This window comes from Gordionus sp. m RMFG-2023, chromosome 2, assembly GCF_954871325.1.
Source record: "Gordionus sp. m RMFG-2023 chromosome 2, tfGorSpeb1-WG-v2, whole genome shotgun sequence".
NCBI classification, from domain to species: domain Eukaryota; kingdom Metazoa; phylum Nematomorpha; class Gordioida; order Chordodea; family Parachordodidae; genus Gordionus; species Gordionus sp. m RMFG-2023.
The window spans coordinates 50,251,797-50,278,759 of NC_088776.1; the positions used below are offsets into that span (position 1 = coordinate 50,251,797).

The 26,963-nt window shown below is 28.9% G+C and overlaps 1 protein-coding gene across 3 annotated transcripts; it reads right to left on the reverse strand.

Moving 5' to 3' along the window:
- Positions 1-285: 285 nt before the first annotated feature.
- LOC135923467 (transcription initiation factor TFIID subunit 4-like) lies at positions 286-26,963 on the reverse strand. Of its 3 annotated transcripts, XM_065458225.1 has the most exons (13): positions 26,806-26,963; positions 26,679-26,763; positions 26,437-26,633; positions 26,026-26,115; positions 20,531-20,629; positions 12,692-12,991; positions 11,811-12,010; positions 7,827-7,996; positions 1,563-1,693; positions 1,321-1,446; positions 907-960; positions 615-803; positions 287-480 (listed from the first exon to the last, which is right to left on the reverse strand). In XM_065458225.1, the coding sequence occupies exons 1-13, from the start codon at positions 26,833-26,835 to the stop codon at positions 373-375; spliced, it is 1,779 nt and encodes a 592-aa protein (XP_065314297.1). In that variant the 5' UTR covers positions 26,836-26,963; the 3' UTR covers positions 287-372. The 3 variants fall into 3 exon arrangements, with proteins under 3 accessions (XP_065314296.1, XP_065314297.1, XP_065314298.1); XM_065458224.1 differs by having other exon boundaries at positions 286-480; positions 26,437-26,763; XM_065458226.1 differs by lacking the exon at positions 26,806-26,963 and having other exon boundaries at positions 288-480; positions 26,437-26,637; positions 26,679-26,708.

The following is a 26,963-nucleotide window of genomic DNA, read 5'->3' on the forward strand; positions in this document are numbered from 1 at the left end:
GAAGAGATCTGAACACGCCACCGGCCAAACACTGACTTTCTTGTTAACAATTCTTTTTAATACTACTTGATTTTGCGTAAATGTTTATGAAAATATGTTGATAACAAATGATTTATATTTTAGTGTATCAAAATTTATATCAATTTTTTTTCTATTTTATTAAACTCATCAGCAAATATGAGCATAGTATTTTAAGAATAAGTAAACATAAAATATAAAAAAAATTATATACGTTTTTAAAAAGATATGTTGTATCAAACTTTTATTTATAATAATAATATAAATTATATAACAGTGTTAAATCCATATATTAATTACTAAAGATAAAAAAATAATACATCTTATATAATATTGGTCAAAATTCAAAATAAATTAACGCAAATAACATTTGTAAAGGAGGGTAGATCTGCATGTATCCTTTTCTTGTTCGAGGTATAAGATAAAATCTTTCAAAGTTACTCGCTTATTTCTATTTTTTAACTAAAAAAATATATAAATATAAATAATGTTTAATTTTTAAAAATAGTAAAATACATTAAATTTATAAATACACGCATAGTCCATCAATATATATTCATAATCAAGATTAAAAACACGAATTAAAATAAATTTACATTGCTTGATGTATTTAAAGTTCCGGTTCCATGGCTTAACCCTTTGATATCGTTGAAATTAGATGTACCGTCATCTGAATTGTTGAGAACAGAGTTGGTTAGAATTTTCTTCTTCCGTGGGCCTATGGCAGCTAAAGCAGTTAAATTTGCCTCCATCTGCCTAGTTTCTTCCATTTGAGCGATTTGCATCTTATTTTATTTTTGTTTAAAAAAATCAATCATCAAGATTTCAATTTTTATTTCAAGTATAATTTAGATATTTTATGTTTCAATTAAAAATCTTTATTATTACCTCCTTGACCTTTTGTTTCAATTTCAATTGTTCGGGGTCTTCATGCTTGGCACGCTAAATTATTAAAAGAAAAATTCAATAAGTCAAACTAATCATCATTTATAATAGTTAATATTCAATATTATTTTATAAAATTCAGAAATTTAGTTAGTAAATAAATCTGTGGAAAAGTTGGGTAATTAATATATTTTTGTCGCTTAAGCAAATTTTTAGCCGTTTAAAAAATCGGCTAAACCTCCTTTGCAGGGTTCTTCTTAAAAATATAGCAGCTCATATTTGAAAAAATCTATTATGAATTAAACGCCTTAAAAAAAATTTTCTACGGCATGTGCCTGAGATTGAGCCAAGTTAGCCAACATTTAGACAATACCCAACTATATCATAACTAAAAAATTTCTAAAAGAATTTAATTACTTTAGCTAAACGGAACAAAATTTCTTTCTCTTGTTCGTCCTTGCGTTTTTTTTCTAAGTGATCTATTTCCTCCAGAAATTTGAATTGAGCTTTAACGTCTGACACTGTCTCGTATCTATTATCCATCTTGAAAAAAATATAAAATAAATGTTAATGCTGAGAAACAAAATTGAATTTCAAAAAAGAAAACTAAAAAACAAAAATTTGTAATTTTAATTTTATGGGCTTCATTAAATCTTAACTTTATAAATATCCTTCCTGTGATCAGCTATGATAGAAAGCTTGGACAATATCATCTTAAATCTATTCTCTATCGCGTGGGATACAATCCTAGCCACGTCCGGCTCGAAGGAGGCCAAACCTTTTGAGCGAACTGGATAATCGATAAAAATATATAAAATATAATCGTGATTATATATGGGATTTTTATTTTCAAGTCGTAAGGAGATCGCCCTATAACTGTTGCATTCATTAAAGAGGTCTGCAATAAGTAGGTTTCTAGTTTAAAAATGTTAAACAGTGGTTGGGTGGGCCTTCGGGCTAAACCCCGCTCATTACACCTCTAATTCATTGTGTTATTTATCAAATTTTTGGAAAACAGATTTTGAACTAGCACACCCTATTTGAAAGAAAGGAAGTATACATTAAATAAATATTAATTGTTATATATATTTTTTTAGCTCTCTCCCAAAATCCTACCTACAGCCTTATCGTGGCGGGGGAGTGGCAACGTCTTTTGGCGGCAAATGGAGGTCTAAAAGGTTCCCTGTGATCTGGGTCTAGAATAGGATCACCGTCTCCTCGACGGGGTGTAAAAACCACTTAAAGAGGTTGATGTCAGGAAGGGCATCCGATTGTAAAAACCTTGCTACAAAAATTTCCCTATGGTTACAACAAAGCATGGGCGGGGTACAGCCCAAAGTACCCCGTGGGCCTCCTCATCCGCCTATGACAAAAAGAAGGATGGGAAACCTGGTGGAACCACTATTCATGAAAATGAAACCTATGACGGCCATAAACGACCTGATAAAAAGTGGAGAAACCAGTTTACGGGTGATCGAGTTAGGGTCGCGACATGGAATGTTTGGAGTATGACGGAAAGAGCGGGAGAAGTCGTCGATGTATTGCACAGAATACATATAGATGTGTGCTGCATACAGGAGACTAGATGGAAAGGAAATGGGACCAGAATGATTGGCAAGACTAGCGAAAAGTATAAATTCTTTTGGCAAGGAGGTAATGATGGTAAGGCTGGAGTTGGGGTATTGGTTGCGGAGAAATAGGTAGACAAAGTAGTCGAAGTGAGAAGGCTAGACAACCAGATAATGGTTATCAAGATGATTATTGGTAGAAAGCTATATAATATGATCTCGGCATATGTTCCTCAGGTTGGAAGAAGTGAAGAAGAGAAAGATGTATTTTGGGACAGTCTATTGGGGGTGACATCGAGACTGGCAAATGAAGAGGGGATTATCCTGGCTGGCGATCTGAATGGACATGTGGGAGCGAGTAGTGAGGGTTATGAAGGAGTACATGGAGGGTTCAGTTACGGCATGAGAAATTTGGAAGGAGAGAGGATTTTAGAATTTAGTGAGGCTATGGATATGATTGTTTGTAATACAATGTTTAAGAAAGAATCAGAGAAGCTGGTGACTTATAAGTCGGGTAGTACCAAAAGTGTTGTGGATTACTTGTTATTAAGGAGATGTGATCGATGTATAATAAAAAATGTGAAAGTGATACCGGGAGAGGAATGTATAAATCAGCATCGACTAGTTGTAGGAGATCTCACTCTTAAAGGTGCCAGGGTCACTAAAAGAAAGTTTGTCCCAAGGCTGAAGGTTTGGAAATTGAAGGAGGAGAATGCTAGACGTCAATTCAATATGGCATTGGCGATTAGGGAGGCGGAGGTGGCACAAGCATCTGGGGTGAATGACAAGTGGGAAGCCATGAAGAAAGCTTGGGTAATGACAACTGAGGAGGTATGTGGATGGACAAAAGGGCCGCCTAGACATAAGGAGACTTGGTGGTGGAGCCCGGAGGTAGCGAAAGCCGTGGATGAGAAACGGAGGTGTTTCAAAGTATGGTATAATAGCAAAGAAAATAGTGATAATGATATTTACAAGATGGCTAAAAGAAATGCTAAGAAATTAATAGCGAAGGCTCAAGAAGAAAAAAGACACGAGTTTGCTAAAGAAATGGAATGCGCTGATGGAATTGGAAATATGGTTAGAATGGCAAAACAGATGTCAAAAAAGAGGCAGGATGTGATAGGTGTAAAGTGTTTGAAAAATATGGAAGGAAAAATGACGATTGATAGTAGTGGTATTAAGAACACCTGGAAGATTTACATGAAAGGACTTTTGAATGAAGAAAATGAATGGAATAATAATATTAGTTGTGCAAAGGTAGAAGGTCTAGGGTGTAAATTTGGCAAGGACGAGATAAGGAGAGCAGTGAAAAAGATGAAGAAAGGGAAGGCATCGGGTTTAACGATGGTGGTATCAGAGATGTTTAAAGGTTCTGATGATTTAGGGATTGAATGGTTAATGAATTTAGCAAATCAGATTGTCACAGAAGGTACTATTCCCGAGGACTGGCGAAGAAGTATAATTATCCCAGTATACAAGGGGAAAGGTGATCCTTTAGATTGTGGGTCTTACAGAGCTATTAAACTCTTGGAACATGCAATGAAAGTATTTGAGAGAGTGTTAGAAAAGCGGATAAGGGAACAAATCAAAATTGATGAAATGCAGTTTGGTTTTACATCGGGAAAAGGCACGACAGATGCAATTTTTGTGGTGAGACAAATTCAGGAGAAGTATCTTGCGAAGGAAAAGAAACTCTATTATGCGTTTGTTGATTTGGAGAAAGCATTTGATAGGGTGCCGCGTGAGATTACAAGATGGGCCTTGAGAAAATCCGGTGTGGAGGAATGGTTAGTTACCGCAGTGATGGCAATGTATGTTGGAGCACAAACAGCAGTACGGACGGATTATGGTGATAGTGACAGCTTTGAGGTGAAGGTAGGACTTCATCAAGGATCCGTGCTGAGTCCATTATTATTTATCTTAGTAATGGATGTGGTGGCTAGAGAAATGCGTGAAGGACTTCCCTGGGAGATATTATATGCAGATGACCTTGTATTAATGGCAAACAGTGAGGGAGAATTGAGGGATAAAGTTAGTAAATGGAAGATGACTATGGAAGCAAAGGGCCTGAAAATGAATGCATCAAAAACAAAGGTGATGATTGGTGGGGAAAATCTAAAGATAGAAGAATCAGGTAAGTGGCCTTGTGGTATATGTGGGAAAGGAGTTGCTAGAAATTCTATCCAATGCACCAGATGCCAGAAATGGGTACATAAAAGATGTAGTGGGAAAAAAGGCAGTTTGCTGTTAGAAAGAATGACCTTTATTTGTAAAACATGCATGAAAGGGATACATAATAATGATAACCTAAAAAATGGTGGTCTGGATATTGGCAATGGGTTAACCCTAGAAAAAGTGGATAAGTTTTGTTATTTAGGTGATATGCTAAACGCAGATGGTGGTGTAGATTCTGCTGTTGTTGCAAGGATCAGACAAGCTTGGAAGAAGTTCAGAGAGATGTCGTCTATTCTTACAAATAAAAAAGTTTCTCTGAAGTTAAAGGGGAAAGTTTACGTAAGCTGTGTGAGGAGTTGTTTAGTTTATGGCGGTGAAACATGGGCAATGAAAGCAATTCACGAAGCCAAATTAGAAAGAACAGAGATGAGGATGGTTAGATGGATGTGTATGGTATCTCTGAGAGAGAGAAAAACTAGCAAGGAATTGCGAGCAAGATTAGGTATAGAAATGATTGGTATGGTAATGCGACGAAATAGACTAAGATGGTTTGGGCATGTGGAACGTATGACAAGAGATGACTGGGTAAAGAGATGCACAATGATGGAAGTAGGAGGATCAAGACCTAGAGGAAGACCCAAGATGACGTGGACAAAGATAGCGGCGGATATGAGAAGCTTGAATCTTACAAGTATTGATGCTCATGACCGTCAAAAATGGAAAAGAAAAATCAGAGGGAAAACTGGCCTACCCGGGTAAACCTGGAAATCGCCATAAAACGGAGAAGAAGAATATATATTTTTTTAGGTATAAATTAAGTATACACGGTAAATCTAAATATCCTCTTCATTAGACAGCCTAAACGTATTTTTCATACTAAATTTTGATAAAAATATAATACAAATTATAAAAAAAGGTCTAAAGGCAGGATTTCTAAAAAATGAATTAGGCGCTTATTGTATTACTTATATACTTCTTTACCCGAGAAAATCATACAAGAATAAAAGGGTTTACAGATTAGCATTTTAGGTGCGATAAACAGGCTAAATAAGCAAATATTTTAATATATATTTTATAAACATACCCAAAGTATGTAAGTAGCTCCATTAATAAGAAGTAGAGACCTACAAGGGTTTTAAAAAAATTTCGACGCAACCCGACTCATAGGGGAAAAAAATTTTCACCACACAATCATATAATTGCTTAAAGACAGAAGGAGGTATTTTTTTAAAAAAAAATTAAACAAAAAAAGTATCTTAATAAATCATATATTTGGAATTTAAAAGTAATGACATAAATTTGATATAATATCAAATATACGTTTCCATGATTTTTTTTAAAAAATATTTTAAATATTAAATTGGATTTCAACTGAGGTTTCTCACAATTCCGGGGAAAATGGAAGGTTTAGATTTGTATCCATTAAACTTTATATTCTACCTTTATTTTTGGTATCATGTTTGAAGCACAACGCGATGATATCTTCTTTTTCACTCCCAAATAACACTAAACTTGGCCTCGACCGCTTGAAATTTTTTACCTTACCTGAAGCTGTTTTATCCAAGTTTTAACAAACCAATTAATTTTTGAACCTTTAATTTAAAACCTTTTAAAATACTTTAATCGAACACCCCCCCCCCCCCCCTGAAATAACAACTATTAAAAAATGCTAATTGCACTATTGGTTATGGTTGGAAACATTACCAAGCAAAAAACTAGGAAACCACTCATCAGATGAACAATTAAGAGTTGTCACAGGCCACCGAATTGAATGTAGTATCGTTCCATCATAAATCCCAAAGGGAGGCATGAATTAAATTGTATATACAGTCAAGGTTGATTTGCAAGGCATTAGGAGACTCGAATATCAAATATGCTGGATCCTGATAATTTATAAAAAATTGATGATGGCCTGATGTCATATGTTTAACTTAGGTACATTGGTCTTTAGGTAAATTCCAAATTTGCGAATTTACATGCGTTTCTTCATTCCAAAATGTAAATTCTAATCGAGTTGATATAGCCAAGAAAAAAAATATTCTAAATTAACAATTATGTTTTTTTTACCAATAGTTATCTGTTTCTTTGAACATATGTCAAATAAAACTTTAATTTTTTAAAAAATATAGCCGACAAAATAAGAACCCTTACATCAGAATCCAAAATTTAATAAAATAAAAAATTCAAATATTATTTTAAAATATAATTATCCTTGTTTTTTTGAGAACTTGTAGTCCCAATTACACTTTTATAAAATGAGTTTTTTAAAAAAATATTTTTATTATTCATATTAATAATTGTTAAATGTATTTCATAAAAATATTATATTTATAGATATAAATTTTAAAAAAATTTCCACAAAGATTTTTTTTTGAAAATATTTCATTAAACTTAGTTCAATGATTTTTACCCATATTTTTATGTGAATCAGGGATTGAATATGCTGCCCAAAGCCCGTCAATGTTTATGAACATCAAACACATTAATTATTTTATTAGCCCGATTATCAATCATTTCATATACATGAGATGACGACTTCTTTCACACTCAGCAGTATTGAAGGATGCATTCAAACACTTAGGGGATTTTTAAAGTTGTCAAAATGGACATTTATACCCAGCGACTATTAAGAAATTTAATTTTCTTCTTATTTGATTTTCACGAAATCGAACCGATTTTCTTTTTGGAAGTTTATTGTAAAAACAAAAAATTTAAAGACATATTTGGAAAAAATTAAGAAAAAATTTTTAATTAAATTTTACATAAAAATGCCAAAATCTTCTATAATTCTCAGGCATAATCAATTTTTCAAGATGAAATCAAAATCCCGAGCCTTGCATAAAATTTTTGCCTAAAATATTGGGTTAGCCGTTTAACAACACCAAGACAAAGATATGCAAAATCCTTATTTTTAAAATTTTACCAAGTAATGGTCTCTGTTTCAAATATTAGACTAATGCTTTTAAATCATTTTTTTTGATTACACTTGATAATTACAAATCCAGACCCAAATTTTTTTCCCCAACCTACTTAATAAACGTCACGACTAGGAAATTAGTCATAAGAGGTTTAAAATTGCTTTTTTCTAAATAATTTAACCCCCCCCCCCCTCTCAAAGATTAATAAATCATGAAACATAATATAAAAGCGTAAATTAAAAAGAATATTAATAACACTAACCCAAAGAATCTATCCTATTTGACAGGAGAGGTAAATTGAGAAAAGTTTGATCGGCACAAGATCTGATCTGAAACCCAATGAAATCGGAAGAACCCGCCAAAATTCTCTGTTTTTCCTCACTGATGTTTATACCCCCCATTGCTGTCACATCGTTAATATCGTCCTCATCTCTTTACGAAGGGTTGGACGAAAAAATAAGAATAATTATTTGCGTAAAAAATAATGTCATATAATTGTGTAATATTCAATTTTTTGGTAATCTTATGACTTATTTCGGAATATTATATGGAATGTCTATTATTATTTCTATAAGCATTTCTAAAAAAGTCGAACGCGTTCGCGTTCAAAGTTCACCTTCAAAAGAAACGCGTTCACGTTAGTTCAAAACTTTATGATTTTTTAAATTTCATTTAATATTTAATTTAATATAAATAAATAGCATATATTTTTTAACACAATATATTAGCCATGTTTAAAATTAATAGTTTTAAGTGAATAAAAAATATTTTTATTTATTAAAATTTTTAATTTTTAATATATAAAAATTTTAAAATTTCATTATTTATAAAATATATAAATTTATAATAAATTGCGTTCAACTATTAAAATATAATCCCTAAAATAAATTCTAAAAGATATTAAGTATTTTATATCTATGAAATATATAATATTTAATTATTTTTACTTCTTATGTCTAATCTATTATCATAATTAGTGTTGTTAAGCGGTTCGTTTTAACCCTTGTTCCTTCTATAAATAAAATATTCAGGGTTGCGTAATATTATTTTGGATGAAATATTGAGTTAGCCGTTTTTAAAAATCGGCTTAAAACGAGCCATTTAACAACACTAATCATAATAATAATAATTTTAAGCATATGAAATACAATAATTTAATATAAATTATTAACAGGATACTTATAGTTATGTTATATAATATAATAAATAATACAATTAAATATATCTTTAAATTAGACTTGATGTTATCTTTGATCAAAACTTGAAGATTTTGAAACTGATATCATACTTTTGGACACATTTTAAGTTTATTGAATATATGATGTTACTGTTAGTTATTATTTAGGCCATGGTAATGTTAATTCAGAATCAGATGATGATGAAATAAAAACATCCATGCTTAGGCTAATCTATAAATAATAATATTCAAGTTAATAAACTATATTATAGGACAGAAATAGCGGCTGATTAAAAAAAATTCAAATGTAATAAAGGAAACAGCGGATTAAAAAATAACCCTTTTTCATAAAAAAAATTGATTATTATAAAATTAATATTTTTTATTTTCAAATAAATAAAAATGAGATTTTCTAAAATTAAACGAATGTAAAAATTCGAGTTCATAAAAAAAAGGAACGCGTGAACTTTCAAATTAAGGAACGTCGTTTAACATTTTTTTCACAAAATTTCATCATTTGACATTTTGATTTAATCTTTTACGTTAGATATTCATTTTTTTATAAATTATAGTTTGAGTAAATCAATTTATTATTGTTATATTTTTAATTATATACTAAAGTATGTAAATTTGATGGATAATTTTATTATATAGAGAAATTCAAAAATACCCTATACAACCATTTTTGTTTCTACTTTTTTCTGAATATTTCATATTAAAATGTTTAAATTAGCTTTTAAAATTTAGTAACAAGTTGTGATTTATTGAAGAGGTTTTTTTTTAAAGAAAGAGTAAAGCAGAAAGGGCATATATGTTGTGAGAAATTTAATTTTCGGTAGCGATGTTTTATGTTTCAGTAATATGGGGGAAATAGTGATGAAAAATATTGAAAAAAAGAAAATCGAAGTAGAAACTGAACAATCAGGAACCTGTTCTAGACATATTAAACAGGTAAGACCAAGAGTTTAACCGCTAAAATAATGAATAAAAGGGAAAAATATTTCAGTTGTTTTTCAAAAACGAATGTGCGAAAATAATGAATAAAAGAGAAATATATTTCAGTTATTTTTCAACAACGTGTCTTCACGAAAGTGATAAGGGAATAAAAAATTGGAAACAATATGTTAACAGAAATAAGATAAAGGAAAGTGATAAGGAGAGTATATGACCTAGAGGCCGATTTTTTTAAAATATACCCGGGTCGGGCAGGGCCTGATTTTTAAAAAATATCCGGGTCGGGCCGTATATTTTAAAACCAAATATTTGAAAACGCCATAATTATCTATAAAAATCAAAAATAAATTAAATATATTTTAAAAAAAAATCCGAGCCGGGCTTGAAAATTTATAAAAAAAAGACCCGAGCTGGGCCGAAAATAATTTATAAAAAGAAATCCGGGCCGAGCCGAAAAAATTTTAAAAAAAAATCCGGGCCGAGCTGTACAAATGGTACCTCTGCAGGTCTCTGATATAAATACATTTTAATTCTAATCTTAGATGGCTTCGTATTTTTGATTGGAAAATAAAAATTTGTGAGATAAGCGACTCAGCTTAATCTAGAAATTGGGATAATGATACCAGGGAAGAATCGGTATGAAAAAATAATCAATGATACGCCAGTCAGCCAACAATCATATAAGGTAAGGAAGGGATTACAAAGATCAGCATACAAGACCGTTGACTATAAGCTGCTAGGCATGTGGTGATAATCACCTCATACGATACTGTACAGTATCCGCTTTCACTGTAAGCAAAAACTCGTTATTAACTGAGCAAAATTAAGTTCAACAGAGGAACATAAAAGCGACGAATACAGCCCAGAGTGACTAAGCACTTCGAGGAAAAGGGTGTCATAATATTGTGCAATATTCAATTTTTTGGGTGATATTTTGACTTATTTCAGATTAGTATATTCAATGTTTTTTATCATTATTTGGTATAGTGATAAGGGTAGAAATCTAATTTTGTCTAAAGTTTATATTAAATATATTAAATTAACGTTTGACTATTCATTTTTGAGTTAATATTTTTCGTCTGATATTCATTTTTTATAAATTATAGTTAAGGTAAATCGAATGATTATATATTTGTATAATTATAAATTTCTATTATTTTTTTTATCGGAGTATATAAATTTCTGATGGATATTTTTAATTACATAAAGAAATAAAAAATTGTACCTTTTGTTTACCACTTTTTTGTTTTTAATTTTTTGAAATCACAATTTACAATTTCATATATCGAATAAATGGTTAAATCTAATTTAGTCAAGTTGTGATTTATTAAAATAATCAGCGTATCCTAACATGTATATGTTATATATATTAAAAACAAGTATATTACAGTAATGTAAATGGCTCGTCTTGAGCCGATTTTTAAAAACGGCTAACTCAATATTTTATATAGGAAAATATTATGCAAGTCTGAAGATTTTGTTCATAGAGAGAACAAAGGTCTAGACATATATAATATCGAAATTTCGAGACTTAGACAATATTTTTCTGGCTAAAATATTATGTTAGCCGTTTTTAAAAATCGGCTCAAAACGACCCGTTTAACAACACTAATAGTGAGTTCCAGAACTCTATCACAATAATAATGCTGAGCCTAACCTATTTTATTTTTACCAAAATCTCCTTTTTTTATGTGTGTATTCAAATTCACAAAATAATCCAAAATAATAAATCAACATTTTAAAAATATAAAACAATAAATAAACTAATAAATAATTTTAACTACCCCCACTCCTCTTGAAATTTTGATGATATAAACAAAAACATAATTTTAATTTAAATCATATTAATTAACAAGTTGAAAAATACGTGACTGATCATTAATATTCATTCAAATCTGATATTTTCCTTTATAACCATTTATTGAGCCAAGATGATTTAGAATGACCATATTTAAAATAAATCAAATAAAATATCGTCTGGGCCAAATTTAAAAAAAAATCAAAGCCGAGCCTGGGTTCCCAAAAAAATTAAACCTAAGCTTGGCCTAAAAATAAATGGGACTTCTTTCGAATATTTCCAGAGTACAAAAATATATAGTTATTACAACTATTCACCTAGTGGGAGAAGAGGGTTCTGCTATTTCGCTCTTGACCCGGCCAGCCATAATATTTGGATGGCTCAAAATGTTTAAAGTATTAGTGGTGGTATGATTGGCATTCGAAATGTAAGGCAAACTGAATGAGCTTTGGTTTCTTAAGATGCTATTCATTCCCAGGTTTTGGGTGACGTTGGTAATGGCCGGCAATTGTATAGGCTTTAGTAATTTTATTTAAAAAATAATCTAGAATCTATTTTTTCAGGTACACCAGATTCAATAAAATAAATCTACATGACCAATCAAACTATTTTTTTTTCTTCAAAGATTCGGTCCGATAATTTTCATTTTAGAAATTTGCCAAAATCCATTTAACACAGAACTCTAATATTTACTCACTTGAAATTTTTAGATTCTATATTTTATTAATTCAATTAAAAAAATATAAACAAAATAATACTACAAGAATTTGTATGAATAATTTATTTTCAGAAAAAAAAATATATTTATCAGCTAAAAGGAAAAATATATATTCATGTTTTTATAAAAATTCTCAAAATTTTAAAAAGTAAAAATCAAAAATTATATCGATTTAAAATTCTTAATTAAAAATAATATCATTATTATTAATATTTTTCCAACCAATCAACATTATATAATATTGTGATTGACATTTTACAATATTCCAAAAAAAACCTTGCATAAATTGATCAGATTACGACACCATTCAGAATTTTTTTTGAGAGCCAGGTCAAATCTGATCTGAATAAAACATCTGGCCCATGTTCATTTGATTGAACATGATCTCGCAAGGCTCTAAAAATAACTACAATTAGCTAAATTTTTCCAAAAAAATAACCAAACAAAATTATTTTTATAATAGTACACACCAAAACTAACCTTTAATACAGCAGGGCTCGATAAAATTTGATTTTGATTGACAACGGTATTGGCATTTATATTCGTGTTTAATTTTCCCATGAGGGATAAATTGCGTTGCAGGAGTTGCAGTTGTTGTAATTGCCCGTTGAAATCGGTGATGGAAGAATTGGCGGGAAAAGCAAGTGAAGGAGTGTTGGGAATGGACGAGAGAGGGTAATTTGGATGCAGTGTGGTTTGGGGGGCTGGCCCCGATGAAGTAATTGGCTTGTTGAAGGAAGTGTTAATAGCGGTTATCAGGGATTGAATCTGTTCCATATTCTGCATGTGTTTAATAGAAAAATTTCCCAAAGGTGAACATATTTGTTTAAAATGGTAAATATGGATGGAAATGCTTTATGTAAAAATTTTCCTTTTTAGAAGGGTAAAAATGTTGAAATTAATTTTAAAAAATATGATAATCAAAAGCAGAGATGCATCGATATTTTCAATATTAATCAATATACCCCCTGTAATTAATTCATAAATTTGGGCCTATATTTGCCTGTGATTTGATTTATTAAAAATCTAATAGAAATCTGAATCGATAAATGAAATATCGCGAATTTGCGGTGAAGTTGGCAAAAATGTCAAAATTCGCAATGCAAATATTAGCAAAATTCTATCGCCGCGAATTCGCGCTAACTGTCAATGCAGGGTAAATTATTAAAAGGGCGTATTCTTTAAAGAAAAAAACCACTCGTTATAAAGATTTTCATGGATGCGAAGTAAATTGTTTGCGAAGGCAACTTTAATTTCATCACAATTCTAATTTTTTTGTTGGTCATATCTTATTTATTTATAGCAATGATATGTATATACCACTTGATTGGCGATTCATTTATTAAATGCATATAAAAATGTCCATACATAGAAATCAGCTGTAAGTGCCATTTTGTGGTTTGCATGCCAATTAAATGACATATGTGCAATTCATTAATGATAAATAAGACCATTAATCAAAGCGGAAACCACAAAATGGCGCTTCAGCTAACACCTACATATATGGACATTATAAATTAATGAATCGTCAATCTAGTAGAATATATATACATCATTGATTATTAGATGGTCCAGAATTTGTTATAAGATGTATTAAAAATGGAATTGCGGGATATGAATGTACTTGTCAATAATATCTCATATGGGTGATTCCACGTCAAATCGACCAAAAAAACGAGATTTTCGGCCGACCATCCCAAAAATGAATGAAACTTGGCATGTTAGTTATTTATGTTGTAAATGTTAATAAAATTTAAATTTTAGAGTGCTAGCCCAACCAGATCCAAAGATATACGCCTTCAAAGACGAAAATCGCGAAGTGCGTGATTTCATTAAATCTTGTTATTTTAAAAAAATACTTAAGATAGTTACAAATTATATATCTTTTATAGCCCTAAAAATTTTACGTTGGAAAATATAAAAAAAAAATTTAAAAAATTCATGTGTTTTCTTATTTCCGGTAAAAATAAAAAATTAGCATTGTTAGGAAGGGATTTTTTTGGGTGTTAATATTCACTAAAAATGTTTATTACCTTTATATTAAACGATTTAATAAAAAATTTCGATAGCTATTTTTGTTTTTTTAATTTTATTTAAATTTTTATTATTTTTATAAATAAAAAAATGCAATTATAGATAGTGTTATATTAAATATTTTTTATAATATATAATTTTTAATAAAAATATGAATAGTATTATGATTAAAATTAAAAAATCAATTGAGTATAACCAAGAATGATGTCCTGGGGCGATATGTAAGCAGGCAGCCTATACAGATAGTATTTTATTGATGCTATATTCTAAAATAAACATATTTTAAAATTTTATATTCAAACTATTATAATTTTGCGCTTATTGATAGAAATGCCTAAGGCCATAATTTGTAGATATATCCTTTCATTGTTGTGGATATACTATCGTTATTATTTGAAAATAACGATTTTATCAGTTAATTTTATTTATTCCTATCATCGCTACCATTCAATCATCATATATTTCAAAACTTAAAATTTTTTACAACCAAATGAATTTATGATAATTTGTGATTTCTCTGAAAATTATGCATTTATAATCCAAGACGCTGTTCAAGGATTCCACTGGAATATCAAGCCACTATCCATCCTATGATAGCATATAATAATAATGGCAATATAGAAAACCTTGATTATATGGTAATATCAGAGTCACATCAACATAATGTTATTGAAATACATTTATACCAGACTAAAATGATAAAATTTTTGACCAATCAATTCAGCAAAAAGCCAAACAAAATATATTACTGCTCTGACGGAGTTACGAATCCTTTAATATCGGCAAAAGACAAATTATCAACATTCGAGATATTGTTAATTTGAAAGTCCTCTGCATATGAATATATTTTTGATTTAAGTTTACTTTAACTCAAAGGAAATACAGCATGTATTTCCCGAGTTCCTGGAATGGGAGGAACTAAATTGAATCTTTCTCGTAGTTTAATCTCTTGTAAATTGTATTGCTCGTTGGTTATATATGTAAAATTTACTAATGGCATGTTTTGTTTTGCAAATTGATATAAATCAACGTTAAAATGTGCAGAACTGATGCGCTGAAGGCTTGAACGTGATGCTAATCTTTTTAATGTTCCGCCAAGGCCGTCACATGGACCTTATCCATGGGATGTAGCTGAAAAATTCCATTCAGCTGCTACACCAAAATCTGATTCATAATAACACAGATTTATAAAAAAAATTCAGTTTTTATATTACGCAGCTGACTAGTCAGAGCATTAATATATTTTCCTTGACTTTTTGCTGAATTGATTTGTCAAAAATGTTATCATTTTAGTCTGGTATAAAGGCACTGCAATAACATCATGTTGAAGTGACTCTGATATTACCACATAATTAAGGTTTTCTAGATTGCCATTATTATTATAATATGCTATCATAGGATGGATAGTGGCCTGATTATTATTCCAGTGGAATCCTTGCACAGCGTCTAGATTATAAAGGCATAATTTTCAGAATCACAAATCATCATAAATTCATTTGGTTGTAAAAAATATGTTTAAGTTTTGAAATATATGATGACTGATTGGTAGCGATAAAGGAATGACGTAGCATAGGTGAATTTTTTCCAAAAAAAAGTTAAGAATTCTTGAGAAGATTTGTTATTGTTTCTAGTACCCACTGTTTAAAGGGTATATGATCTATGTCATTTTGGGTAAATACATCATCTAATTGTTCTTTAATTGAGAAAGAGTGACAATAGTTACAATCTCCCAGGAGGGCTGGATTGCATATTGCTTTGGCTAAAATATTTTTATAATCATGTCTAGCTAATAGTTTTGCCAAATTAGCCTCTACAAACATAAGCTTAAAATTTTAATGAATTACAATATACTGTATATTTTACTGGATCAAGCCAGAATACAATTATTTGGCCGTAAATATGCAAATTTAGAAAATCCAACATTAATTGGGTGCCTCTCTTTAAATCGTTCATATAATTCTTTTAAATTACTTAAAATTAATCTTTTTTGAGACTGCTCCCTTTTCCCTTTGATTATTAATGATTTATTGTCTTTCTTCTAGGTCATCATGCGGCGAACTTCATCAGAGGAGTAAAATTTTTCTATAATATTCACGATTTCCTGATCAATTGTTCGCCCAGGTTCTATATTGTGAGATAACATAAATCCTTTTAATTCTATTAGCTATTTAGATTTTCCACCAAGTAATTCGTAGCTTTGAACTCCATAATTTTTTTAAAGGTCCAAGATGGGGGCAGCATAGTAAGAAGTTGATATTTTTTTTCCTTAAAAATAATTGCATAATTATGGTTTAAATTTTGAAGAAGTTCGTCATTTTTTTTAAATTAATCTTTTTTGAGACTGCTCTCTTTTCCCTTTGATTATTATTGATTTATTGTCTTTCTTCTAGGTCATCATGCGGCTAACTTCATCAGAGGAGTAAAATTTTTCTATAATATTTACGATTTCCTGATCAATTGTTCGCCCAGGTTCTATATTGTGAGATAACATAAATTCTTTTAATTCTATTAGCTATTTAGATTTTCCACCAAGTAATTCGTAGCTTTGAACTCCATCTGAATTTTTTTAAAGGTCCAAGATGGAGGCAGCATAGTAAGAAGTTGATATTTTTTTCCTTAAAAATAATTGCATAATTATGTTTTAAATTTTGAAGAAGTTCGTCATTTTTATTATTTTGCATATCAAACACAGGAAGGCTGCTTCTTAATATGTTTTGACTTAACGCTTTTGTTATTTTTTTAAGTTTTTCTTGCGGGTATATCTTTTATTTTCTTCTATTCTTTTTTATTGGGGATTGACCCAATTCTTCTAGCGATATCCAACGTTGAACTGGATAGGGTTGGTTCGGGCTCTTCATTTCAGATGTATCTTCAATGGATTCCATATTTATCAAATATAAGCAACCTGAATGACATAATGAATGACCTATTGTTAATAGACCTTTGGATTTTTTAATCATGCTTGGTATCACCTATTATATATATTTAAAATACACTATATCCATTAATAAAAAAATATTATATTAGTAAAAATCCAAAATTAAAAAGATTTTAATCCATAATCTAAATAAACTTACTTTTTGTAGATTTTTTGAAATAGATTTGTGGCCCTCTCTAAAGAATGGATTTACAAAGTGATTTCATTATTAGACTTTTACTAATTTTTTAAAAAAAATTTAAGTTAAAAAAGAAACATTATTTTTAACCTTATGTTCTTTTAAATCATTGATTAATAATTATTTCCTATTTATCGATTAAAAAAAGTAATAGAAATTAAAGGAATAAAAAAAATGTAATAGAAAGAAAAGAATAAAAAAATGAAATAAGCTGAAAAAATCTTTTGTTAAAAATAATAACGATAGTAGATCCAAAACAATGAAAGGATATATCTACTAATTATGGCATTATGAATTTCTATAATAAGCGCAATTAAATACGATAAATAAGAGATATGTTTTTATAATAGTTTGAATATAAAATTTTAAAATATGTTATTTTACAATATAGCGTCCTAATAACATCATATCTAGCTGCCTACTTAAATATCGTCCCAGGACATCATATTGGTTACACTCAATTGATATTTTAATTCCAATACTATTCATATTTTTATTGAAAATTATATATTATAAAAAATTTTACTATAACGCTATCTATATTACCTTTTTTTATTTATAAAAATTTTAATAAAATTAAAAAAACAAAAATGGCTATCGAGATTTTTTTATCAATCGTTTAATATAAAGGTAATAAACATTTTTAGAGAATTTCAACATCCAAAAAAAATCCATTCCTAACAATTTTAATTTTTTATTTTTACCGGACCGGAAATAAGAAAACACTTGGATTTTTAAATTTTTTTGTTGATATTTTCCAACGTAAATTTCAAGGGCTATAAAATGATATATAATTTGTAACTCTATCTTATGTATTTTAAAAAAAAACAAGATTAATGAAATCACGCACTTCGCGATTTTTGACTTTGAAGACGTATATCTTTGGATCTGGTTGAGCAAGCACTCTAAAATTTTAATTTTATTAACATTTACAACATAAATCTAACATGCCAAGTTTCATTTATTTTTGAAATGGTCGCCGAATCACTGGTCGATTTGTCATGGAATTAATTATACTTATATTACTTGGTTTAAAATAATATATATATCATTGCTTTTTTCGTCTTCTTCAATAACCCTATATTATAATAATAATAATAATAATAATAATACGTTTTTCGTATCCCGATAAGGGTAATCGGATAATAAAAACATTGCGCGCACCTCTGGTTAAAAGGAGGTTAAATTATATTTTACTATGGCAAAATAATTCTTTTTATTATATAATGATTAAAAAACAGGCGGTAGCCAGGAATTTTCTACCGGTTGAGAATAATATTTTCTTTTGAAATTAATTTTTGGAACTTAAAAATTTAAAGAGGAATATATTGTTAAAAAAATATCATAGGTATATGAACCGGTATGTAAATAAGGGTAAAATATTCAATTAAGCATTATATGATGTAATAAATTTAATCTTCTTTATGATTGGGCAATATTTCAATATTTTGTTCTCTATTGGGGATTTAATATCGATGTATATTAAGATATAATCCATTCGAATGATTTTATGATGTCGTACTTTTGAGATAAATTTTTATTCTTTGTGATGAAGAAAAGGTCCTTTCATTTGCGCGTGTACTAATTGGTGTAAAATATACAGTAATTTTAATATATTTGGAAAAAAAATATTTTAAAGTATGATTGTGTATCTGAGAAGATGCCCTTCAGATACATTTATCATTCGAATAAAAATTTGCCATATTTATTTTTAATATAAAGATTTAGTAAATATTCAGGATATCAAGATAATAATATTAGTAAATTGGATAGATCTATTTGATGAATCAGAAATCGTTCATTGATTTGAGATAAAAATTTATCCCAAACCAAAAGTGAAATAAAAACAGTCATTTTAGTAAAACTAAATTGTCCCCGTTAATATTGGAAGCATTTGTTTGTCTAGGTGCAAGTCGAGTCTTGCGAATCTCAAAATCATATAATTTTGCCTTCGTCTCAACAATCACCTACTCGTGATATTCTTGGTCGATATTGTTTCTTAGTTTTTTTAAGTTGTAGAATTATATAGCGATTCTCACTATCTCAACCAAATTAAAATCTTTTTCTTTGAAAAATATTATATAAAATTGTTATATAATTAAATAATTTATTATACATTTTAATGCAAATAAAAATCAGCATGTATTGGTTTCAGGTAAAATATATGGTTTCAAGCCATTCTGATATTTCTACAAGGGATTTAAAAATTCTGTAAAAATTTTATGCTGAAGTTTCCATCTTGTCGGGCATGTTTTCACAGTTTATTTCACTTGCAGCACAAGAAGCTTAGAAATAATTCTTTTGAGTAAATTCACTTTGGATATCTAAACTTTCAAAGAACTCTAGAAAATTTGTTAAATCATATAGAAGAGATATAATAGGATTTTTTGGTGATAAAATATTTTCATATCCAATCAGTGTCTAAGGTTTAAAATAGTGATAGAATATACTTTAAATTTATATGGCAAGGGATATTGATACAAGGAAGAAATATTAATATCAATTTTAACTTTTTGTTCAAATAAGAATAGAATACAGTTTTTTTGAAATAAAATACTTTGCAATTCACAATTTATAAAAACCTTTTACATTTTTTTAAAAAATTCTACGGGGTTTGGAGGGGGGGGGTGGACTACGCGCCTGTTAAAGGATTTAAAGGAAGAAAAGGCTGATTTGATTGTTGATAATAATAATATAATAAGTAGGGCTGTGCCGATATTAAATATAGGATCGGATCTGTACCGATATTTCACGTTTTACAACAATATCGGATCGGGCCGATATCTGTAAAACCGATCCTATCTTTTTACTTTACTTTTTTTTGTTATTTTATGTATATTTATTTCACATTAATAATATTTTCTAAATAATTTTTTTTTAAAACAATGCAAATGCAAAACACCCCTTAAATTTTATTTATTTTTTAAAATAAATTTATAGTACTTTTTTTTTAATTATTGTAGAATTAAAAAAATAAAATTAAATGCATAATTCGATTTTTTGCATAAAAAATATTTATATCTTAATTACATTTAATTCAAAGAGGGGAGGTGAAAAATCAATATTAATCGGTATAGGGTCGGTTTTAATATCGGCGGATCGGATAGGTAAAAAATGTGCGGATCGGCACAGCCCTAATAATAAGTTATAAAAAAATCAATTTTAAAACGTTTTGTTTCATCAATATAGCTTGAAGTGATGGTGGCTTGATTCCATCAATAGTTATTTCGCCTTGGCAGAGTGATATTTGTAAATATGGGAGACTTTTCTATAATATAAAATTATTATAATCAATTAAGCTTTTAAAAAATAATAATAAATGGAAATCGATCTAGTAAACCTATGTATTGATCATTTAAAATATGATTTGAGCCGATATAGAGAACAAAATACCCTGAAAGTTCATGGGAAAATAAAGCATTCCTTTGGGGGAATATTTTACCATAGATTTTTCCCATTCATATATAATATATATTATGTGTAATAACAGAACAAGAGATAATCATATGCCTCAAGCATATGAAAAACAACAAAGCTAGGGGTCCAGATGATATTCCAATAGAAAGCCTTAAAGCACTAGGAGATGATGGAATGCATTTTCTCACAAATCTATACAATAAAATACTTGGAAATGAAGAGGTTCCTCAAAAATGGAGGCAGAGCCTATCTAGTTCCTATCTACAAAAATAAAGGGGACCCACACAATTGTCAAAATTACAGGGGCATAAAACTAATGTCACATTGTCTAAAACTGTACGAAAAAATAATAGAAAAAGATTAAGAGACATAATCGAAATAGGAGAAACTCAGTTTGGCTTTATGCCTGGAAGATTAACAACTGATCCACGCAATTAGGCAAATGAGTAAAAAATACAGGGAAAAGAACAAAAACACATGGTCTTTCTTGATCTAGAATCTGGTGGGCGCTACGCCACAAAAAGGTTCCCGAAAAATATATAAGAATAATACAGGATATGTATATGGGTCATACAACAATGGTCCGTAGCACAACAGGTACTTCAGCAGGCATCACAATAGCCGAAGGAGTTCATCAAGGGTCGGCTCTCAGCCCAATTCTCTCCATTATAGTAATAGAGTATTAGCAGAGTCTATACCTCAAACAGTCCCGTGGAATATGATATTTGCAGATGATATTGTGATACTTGCCGAATCCAAGGATGAAATGAAAGAAAGATTAGTGAGTTGGATAAATATCCTAGAAAATCCCGGACTAAAAGTAAATAGAGAAAAGAAGGAATATATGGTGATAGGAGGAGATAAAACAGAGAGTATTGATATAAATGAATGGCAGATATCGGTAATTGAAAGCTGCAAATATTTGGGCCCCACTAAGAGATAAAGAGTAAAATTAATCAAGGGTGGTTAAAGTGGAGATCTTTATCTGGAGTGCTATTTGACAAAAGAATCCCACACAAATTAAAGGGAAAAATTTACAGTTCCATAGTACAACCAACTATTCTATATAGTTCGGAAACATGGCCAAGGAATCAGACGAGAGAAGTCTACAAACTATGGAGATGAGAATGCTGAGGATGATTGCTGGGGTAACAAGAAAGGAAAAAGTTCACAGTACAAGAATACTAAGTAGTTTAAAGGTAGTGCCCATTAAGACTAAGTTAATGGTAAACATACCTAGGTGGTATGGGCACACAATGAGAAGGCCTATGAACTACATAGGAAATAAGGTTGAGAGTTTGGAAGTGATGGGCAAACGTAAAAGAGGAAGGCCAAAACTTCAATGGGGCCATAAAGTTAGAGCCAATATAAAGAAGTATAAATTAGATAAAAGAGATTGTATGAATAACATAAAGTGGAGAGAGATGTTGAAGGAGCTTACCACCAGAAAAGGTGAAAGCTAAAAAGAAAAAAAAAATGTGTAATTATTACAATAATTTTTCAAATATTCTCTTTAATTTAAAATGCACCAATTATCGCTCTTATTTTTTTTATAACATTTGGTATTCTTTGTGGCCTGTTTTTATTTTACTGTCCTATAACTAACCCATGTTTATAACTACATTTTTAAACATTAAATATTGAGAAAATATATTAAAATTAACAAATATTTATTGTTATTTCCAATATAAATAAATAGGCTTCTAGAGAAGTTATGACAGTATATTAAAATGTGACAAGATAAGTATCAGACCTGTAGAGGCACTAATAGTATGGCCCAGCCCTGTAAAGAATAATTTTTTTTGGCTCATTCCGATTTTTTTAAAATAAAATTTTCGGCCCAGCCCGGGGGTATAACATTTTGAAATGATATAGGATATATGAGAAGTGACGTGATATATTATTGAATTACACAACAATTTTTAAATACATTTAATTTCATATATATAATAATCGTGATTTAAAATATTCGGTCTGGCCCGTGTATTTAAAAATTTATTTAGAAAAAACCCATGTACCCTGAAGCCTGCAGGTCTGATAAAGTTACTTAAATATTAGCATATTGTGAATTATAAGAAAATCAAATTTTGTTGAAGCTAACTAATATCTTTAGATACCACATCCAAAATGCAATATTTGGAAGCCTTCAGGTCTTTGATAAAATATTCAATAAATTACTTAAATATTAGCATATTTGTAAATTATAAGAAAATCAAAATTTGTTGAAGCTAGCTAATATCTTTAGATATAATACCCAAAATATGGATATACTTTTTAAAAGAGTATCAAATACTATATGTAAATATTGCAATAACAAATATAATTTCAACTCAACAAAGAGTCAAACTTAAAAAATACTGTAAATATCCAGGAAATAGAAATCTCCAAAATATTTCTGATAGTAAGAATTCTATAGCAAATATCAATATTTATGCAGATAATGAAAGTTACGATATAAAATTTTATCTGACTCTGAAATGGATACAAAATTATTGAATGCTAATACTTTTTACATTACATCTATGGGTAATAATTCTATAAAAGAACAAGCATAAAACAATTGCTAACTAACTAGATATGAGATCACAAAAATATTAAGCTTTATTAGACAGCACTTTGACACTAGCCCTATATACATCAAACCATTTTCTGTTGTAGATAATAAATATTGAAAATAAATTTGACTATAATGAGGAATGGGTGGACAAATATTAGAGGAGAACTTATTATTAAATTTATTAATCGCTACCCCACAACCCATATTCAACAAAACTAAAGGCACAGGGAGTAATTCTCATATAAGAATATATTTCTAATGAACTCATCAAAATAATTAAGTTAAAAGTAAAAATTTAATAGTATTGTCACAGATAATGAAAGAAATATGAAAAGGACTTTTGAGATATTATAAAAGATAAGTTCAAAGGAAACAGTATACTATGTTTTGACCGTGCAGCTCATAGGGTAATCCTACTTCTAAGATATAAACAATGAAATTTTGCTAAAACAAAAACTTAATTAAAAAATTCAAAAGCTTATTTAAATATATAGAATTTAGTAATATAATTTAATAATTTTTATGGAGATAAAAATTTCTATGAAATAGTTGGTTCGGGAGGATAACTAAATCAATAGCAGAGATAGGCTTATCCTGGAATTTCATTAAGCAGACTTCTGCAGATAGAAGAACTTTTAAAACTATTCTACAATCATCTGGCGAATAACTGCTGAATCAAAAGGTAATTATATATTTATTTTTAAGAAAAGATCTTTAATACTCTTTCGTAGAGATCTGGAAAAGTAGGCCCAGCCCATAGTTTTTGAAAAAAATCGGGTTTGGGCTTGGTAGGTAGGCCGGGTCAGGTCGGGCCTTGAATTTTTTTTTAAATATATCTAAATTTATCAATTTTATGTTAATTTATTATGTAAAATAAATATATTTGATTTTATTTATAGAAACTAGATGCCATATAACATATATCTTTTATTTTAAGTAATTATAAAAATTAATTTCTATATTTAAATAAATTCGGGCCAGGGTGGGAAATTTTTATAAATAAATTCGGGTTCGGACCGGGCCAACAAAACTTTAAAAAAATTTGGGGTTTGGTATGGGCGGGGCTTGAAAAATTAGGCCCGATGCAGAACACTACTTTATTTGACTGTTAGTTTTCTAAATTAATAATATCTTAACGACATTTTTTGTATATGATAATGAAATTGAATTATCATCCGTAGTATAAAGATTAAAGTTCTTCATATCTTGTAAACTTATAGGCCAAAATTAAGTAGATTCGGGGATATAAATTTGATTATTAGTTAGAACTAGACTGTGAAAAACAAATGAAACTTTTAAAATAATTTTTCAGATTACTAAGTGAAATTATAATATAACATAAGAATAAGATGCCAATATATGTTTTTTACTGATTACAACATACTTAATATACCTAAACAAAAAATAATTTGATTAAATATATTTGGTATTTATATTTGGAGGAAATAGTTTCTTTTCTGCCTTTTCCCCTCATATTCATAACTATACCTAACTCCAATACTACAATTGGATAGGGCATAGTTACACTCATTTTGATAACTATACATCTGAGTTAAAATGTTTATTGGTATCATTGAGAAAAAAAATCGGCATATACATTTTCGCTCACTTTACAGTCAAAAAAATAATAATTGCACTTTGAGCTAAAAAGAAAAATTATACAATGGTTACTTGTGTTAACAAAAAGAACTATATAATATCTAAAAATTTATTTTTTTGCTTAATATTAAAAAAATTGTTAAACTTAGTGACATTGGGTAGTTGAGATTTTTTTTATAGCTAGCATTAATAAATAAAACATCAAGCAGATAAACAATAAATTTCCGTGGGTATTTTTTAGGAAATATATGTATATTGTCTTGACATTAGGGCTGGTAAATTATTAATTGAGCAGGTATCAAATTTTTTAAATTTGTAATATCTTAGAAAAATTTCCTGAGTTTTGAGCAGCTATCAATATATTATGTTGAATATAAAAATAAATTATAAATCCAGGCTAAAAATGCAGCGATCATATTCATATACCTTCAAAGAATAAGACGATCATGCAAGCATAATATAGTGAACAGACAAATAGTAGGCTAGATACAATGATAAAAAAATTTCTATCATAATAAATAGATAATTTCCATATCAATATAAAAAAGAATTAGAATGGGCAATAACTGAACCCAGAGAATGTTATATAGATTTTGATATAAATACTTATGATAAGAGACTCCCTTTTATTTAATGAGCATTATATTATTAACTAACTAAAATTATTCTATATAATCATTCAAGCTCTAACTACATTACTTCATGCCATTTGGACAAATAAAATTAATACGATGGCAAATATTCTTAATTTATTAGATTAAAAAAAAAATCAAAAAGGATTACTATTAATAAACCTTGCTGACAAGGGTAAATTCCATGGAAAGAAAAGTCATGAAAACATAAATAAATTTCATGGCATTTTCCTGCTTGATTTGTAGAGTTTTAAAAAAATCGACTCAAGTCATAGAGATCTTTTCCAAATTATTTTTTTGGAACAGGTTGGGAATTGAGCATAATTTTATGAACAAGCTAAAAATATGAGTTGAATCTAAAAACATTTAAAAATTTTGATGGGTTAGTTTGGACTATGATGATTTCTTATATTAAAAGTTTATTGTCAATAAAATTATTAATAATAATTAATTATTTACCTTTAAAAATGGAATTAAACAAGGTTGTGGTGATGAATTAAGTTCATTCTGCAATTGTTTAGTGAATTCTTCTGGTGTTACATTATTATCCTTTTGAATTCAGAACAGATATATAAAAGTATAATAAATGGTAAAAGTAACAAATGAAGAGATTGGTAATAATATTTTGTATGCAAAAAGTTGATTGATATGATAAATAAAATTCCCTGTTATTATTATCATTATCTGCTAAACAAAATATTAGTTTATACAAAATCTTAATTGCATTTTATTATTTATGAAACATATCAGACCTGTAGAGGTTCCCATTAACCAGTAGGCCAAGTATGAATGAACATTCATGATCATACCATTTTACAGCCACTGTACAAAAGTCAACAGGTCTGTTTCTGAAATATATATTTAATATACCACTAATCCTTGAATCAAGCTTTTAACACTTAGAGCTACTTCCAAGGGTTGGTGAAAAGCCAACTTAAGGAGGGTTGATAAAAAATTTTTGCATTTCTTTTTTGCCATATCAGGAGTTATATTGGTGGAGTAAGTTGCAGCTACAGAATTAGCATTTAAAGTTGAGTTAGAAGATAGGTTAACGTTTATATTATTTTCTATCTTGATAGGATTCAAAATATTTAGTGTTGGATTGGTAATACTTTTAAATGTGGCATTTAAATTTTGACTTTGAAGATTATTCACGTTGTTTGATAATACCATAGGCATTGAAAGTAAATTTATCGTCTACAAGTTTATCATATAACTATATAAAGTATTTTAAAATACCTGAGAGGTGATATTTGAATAATTTAACATCGAGTTTGATTGTGGTCGATTTAAATTTGATATTAAAAAATTATTTTTAGTACTGTATACGTTATTTTGTAATATTGGTAAGGTAGTATTATTGGCAAATTGTATTTTTGTATCATTATTTTGAGATA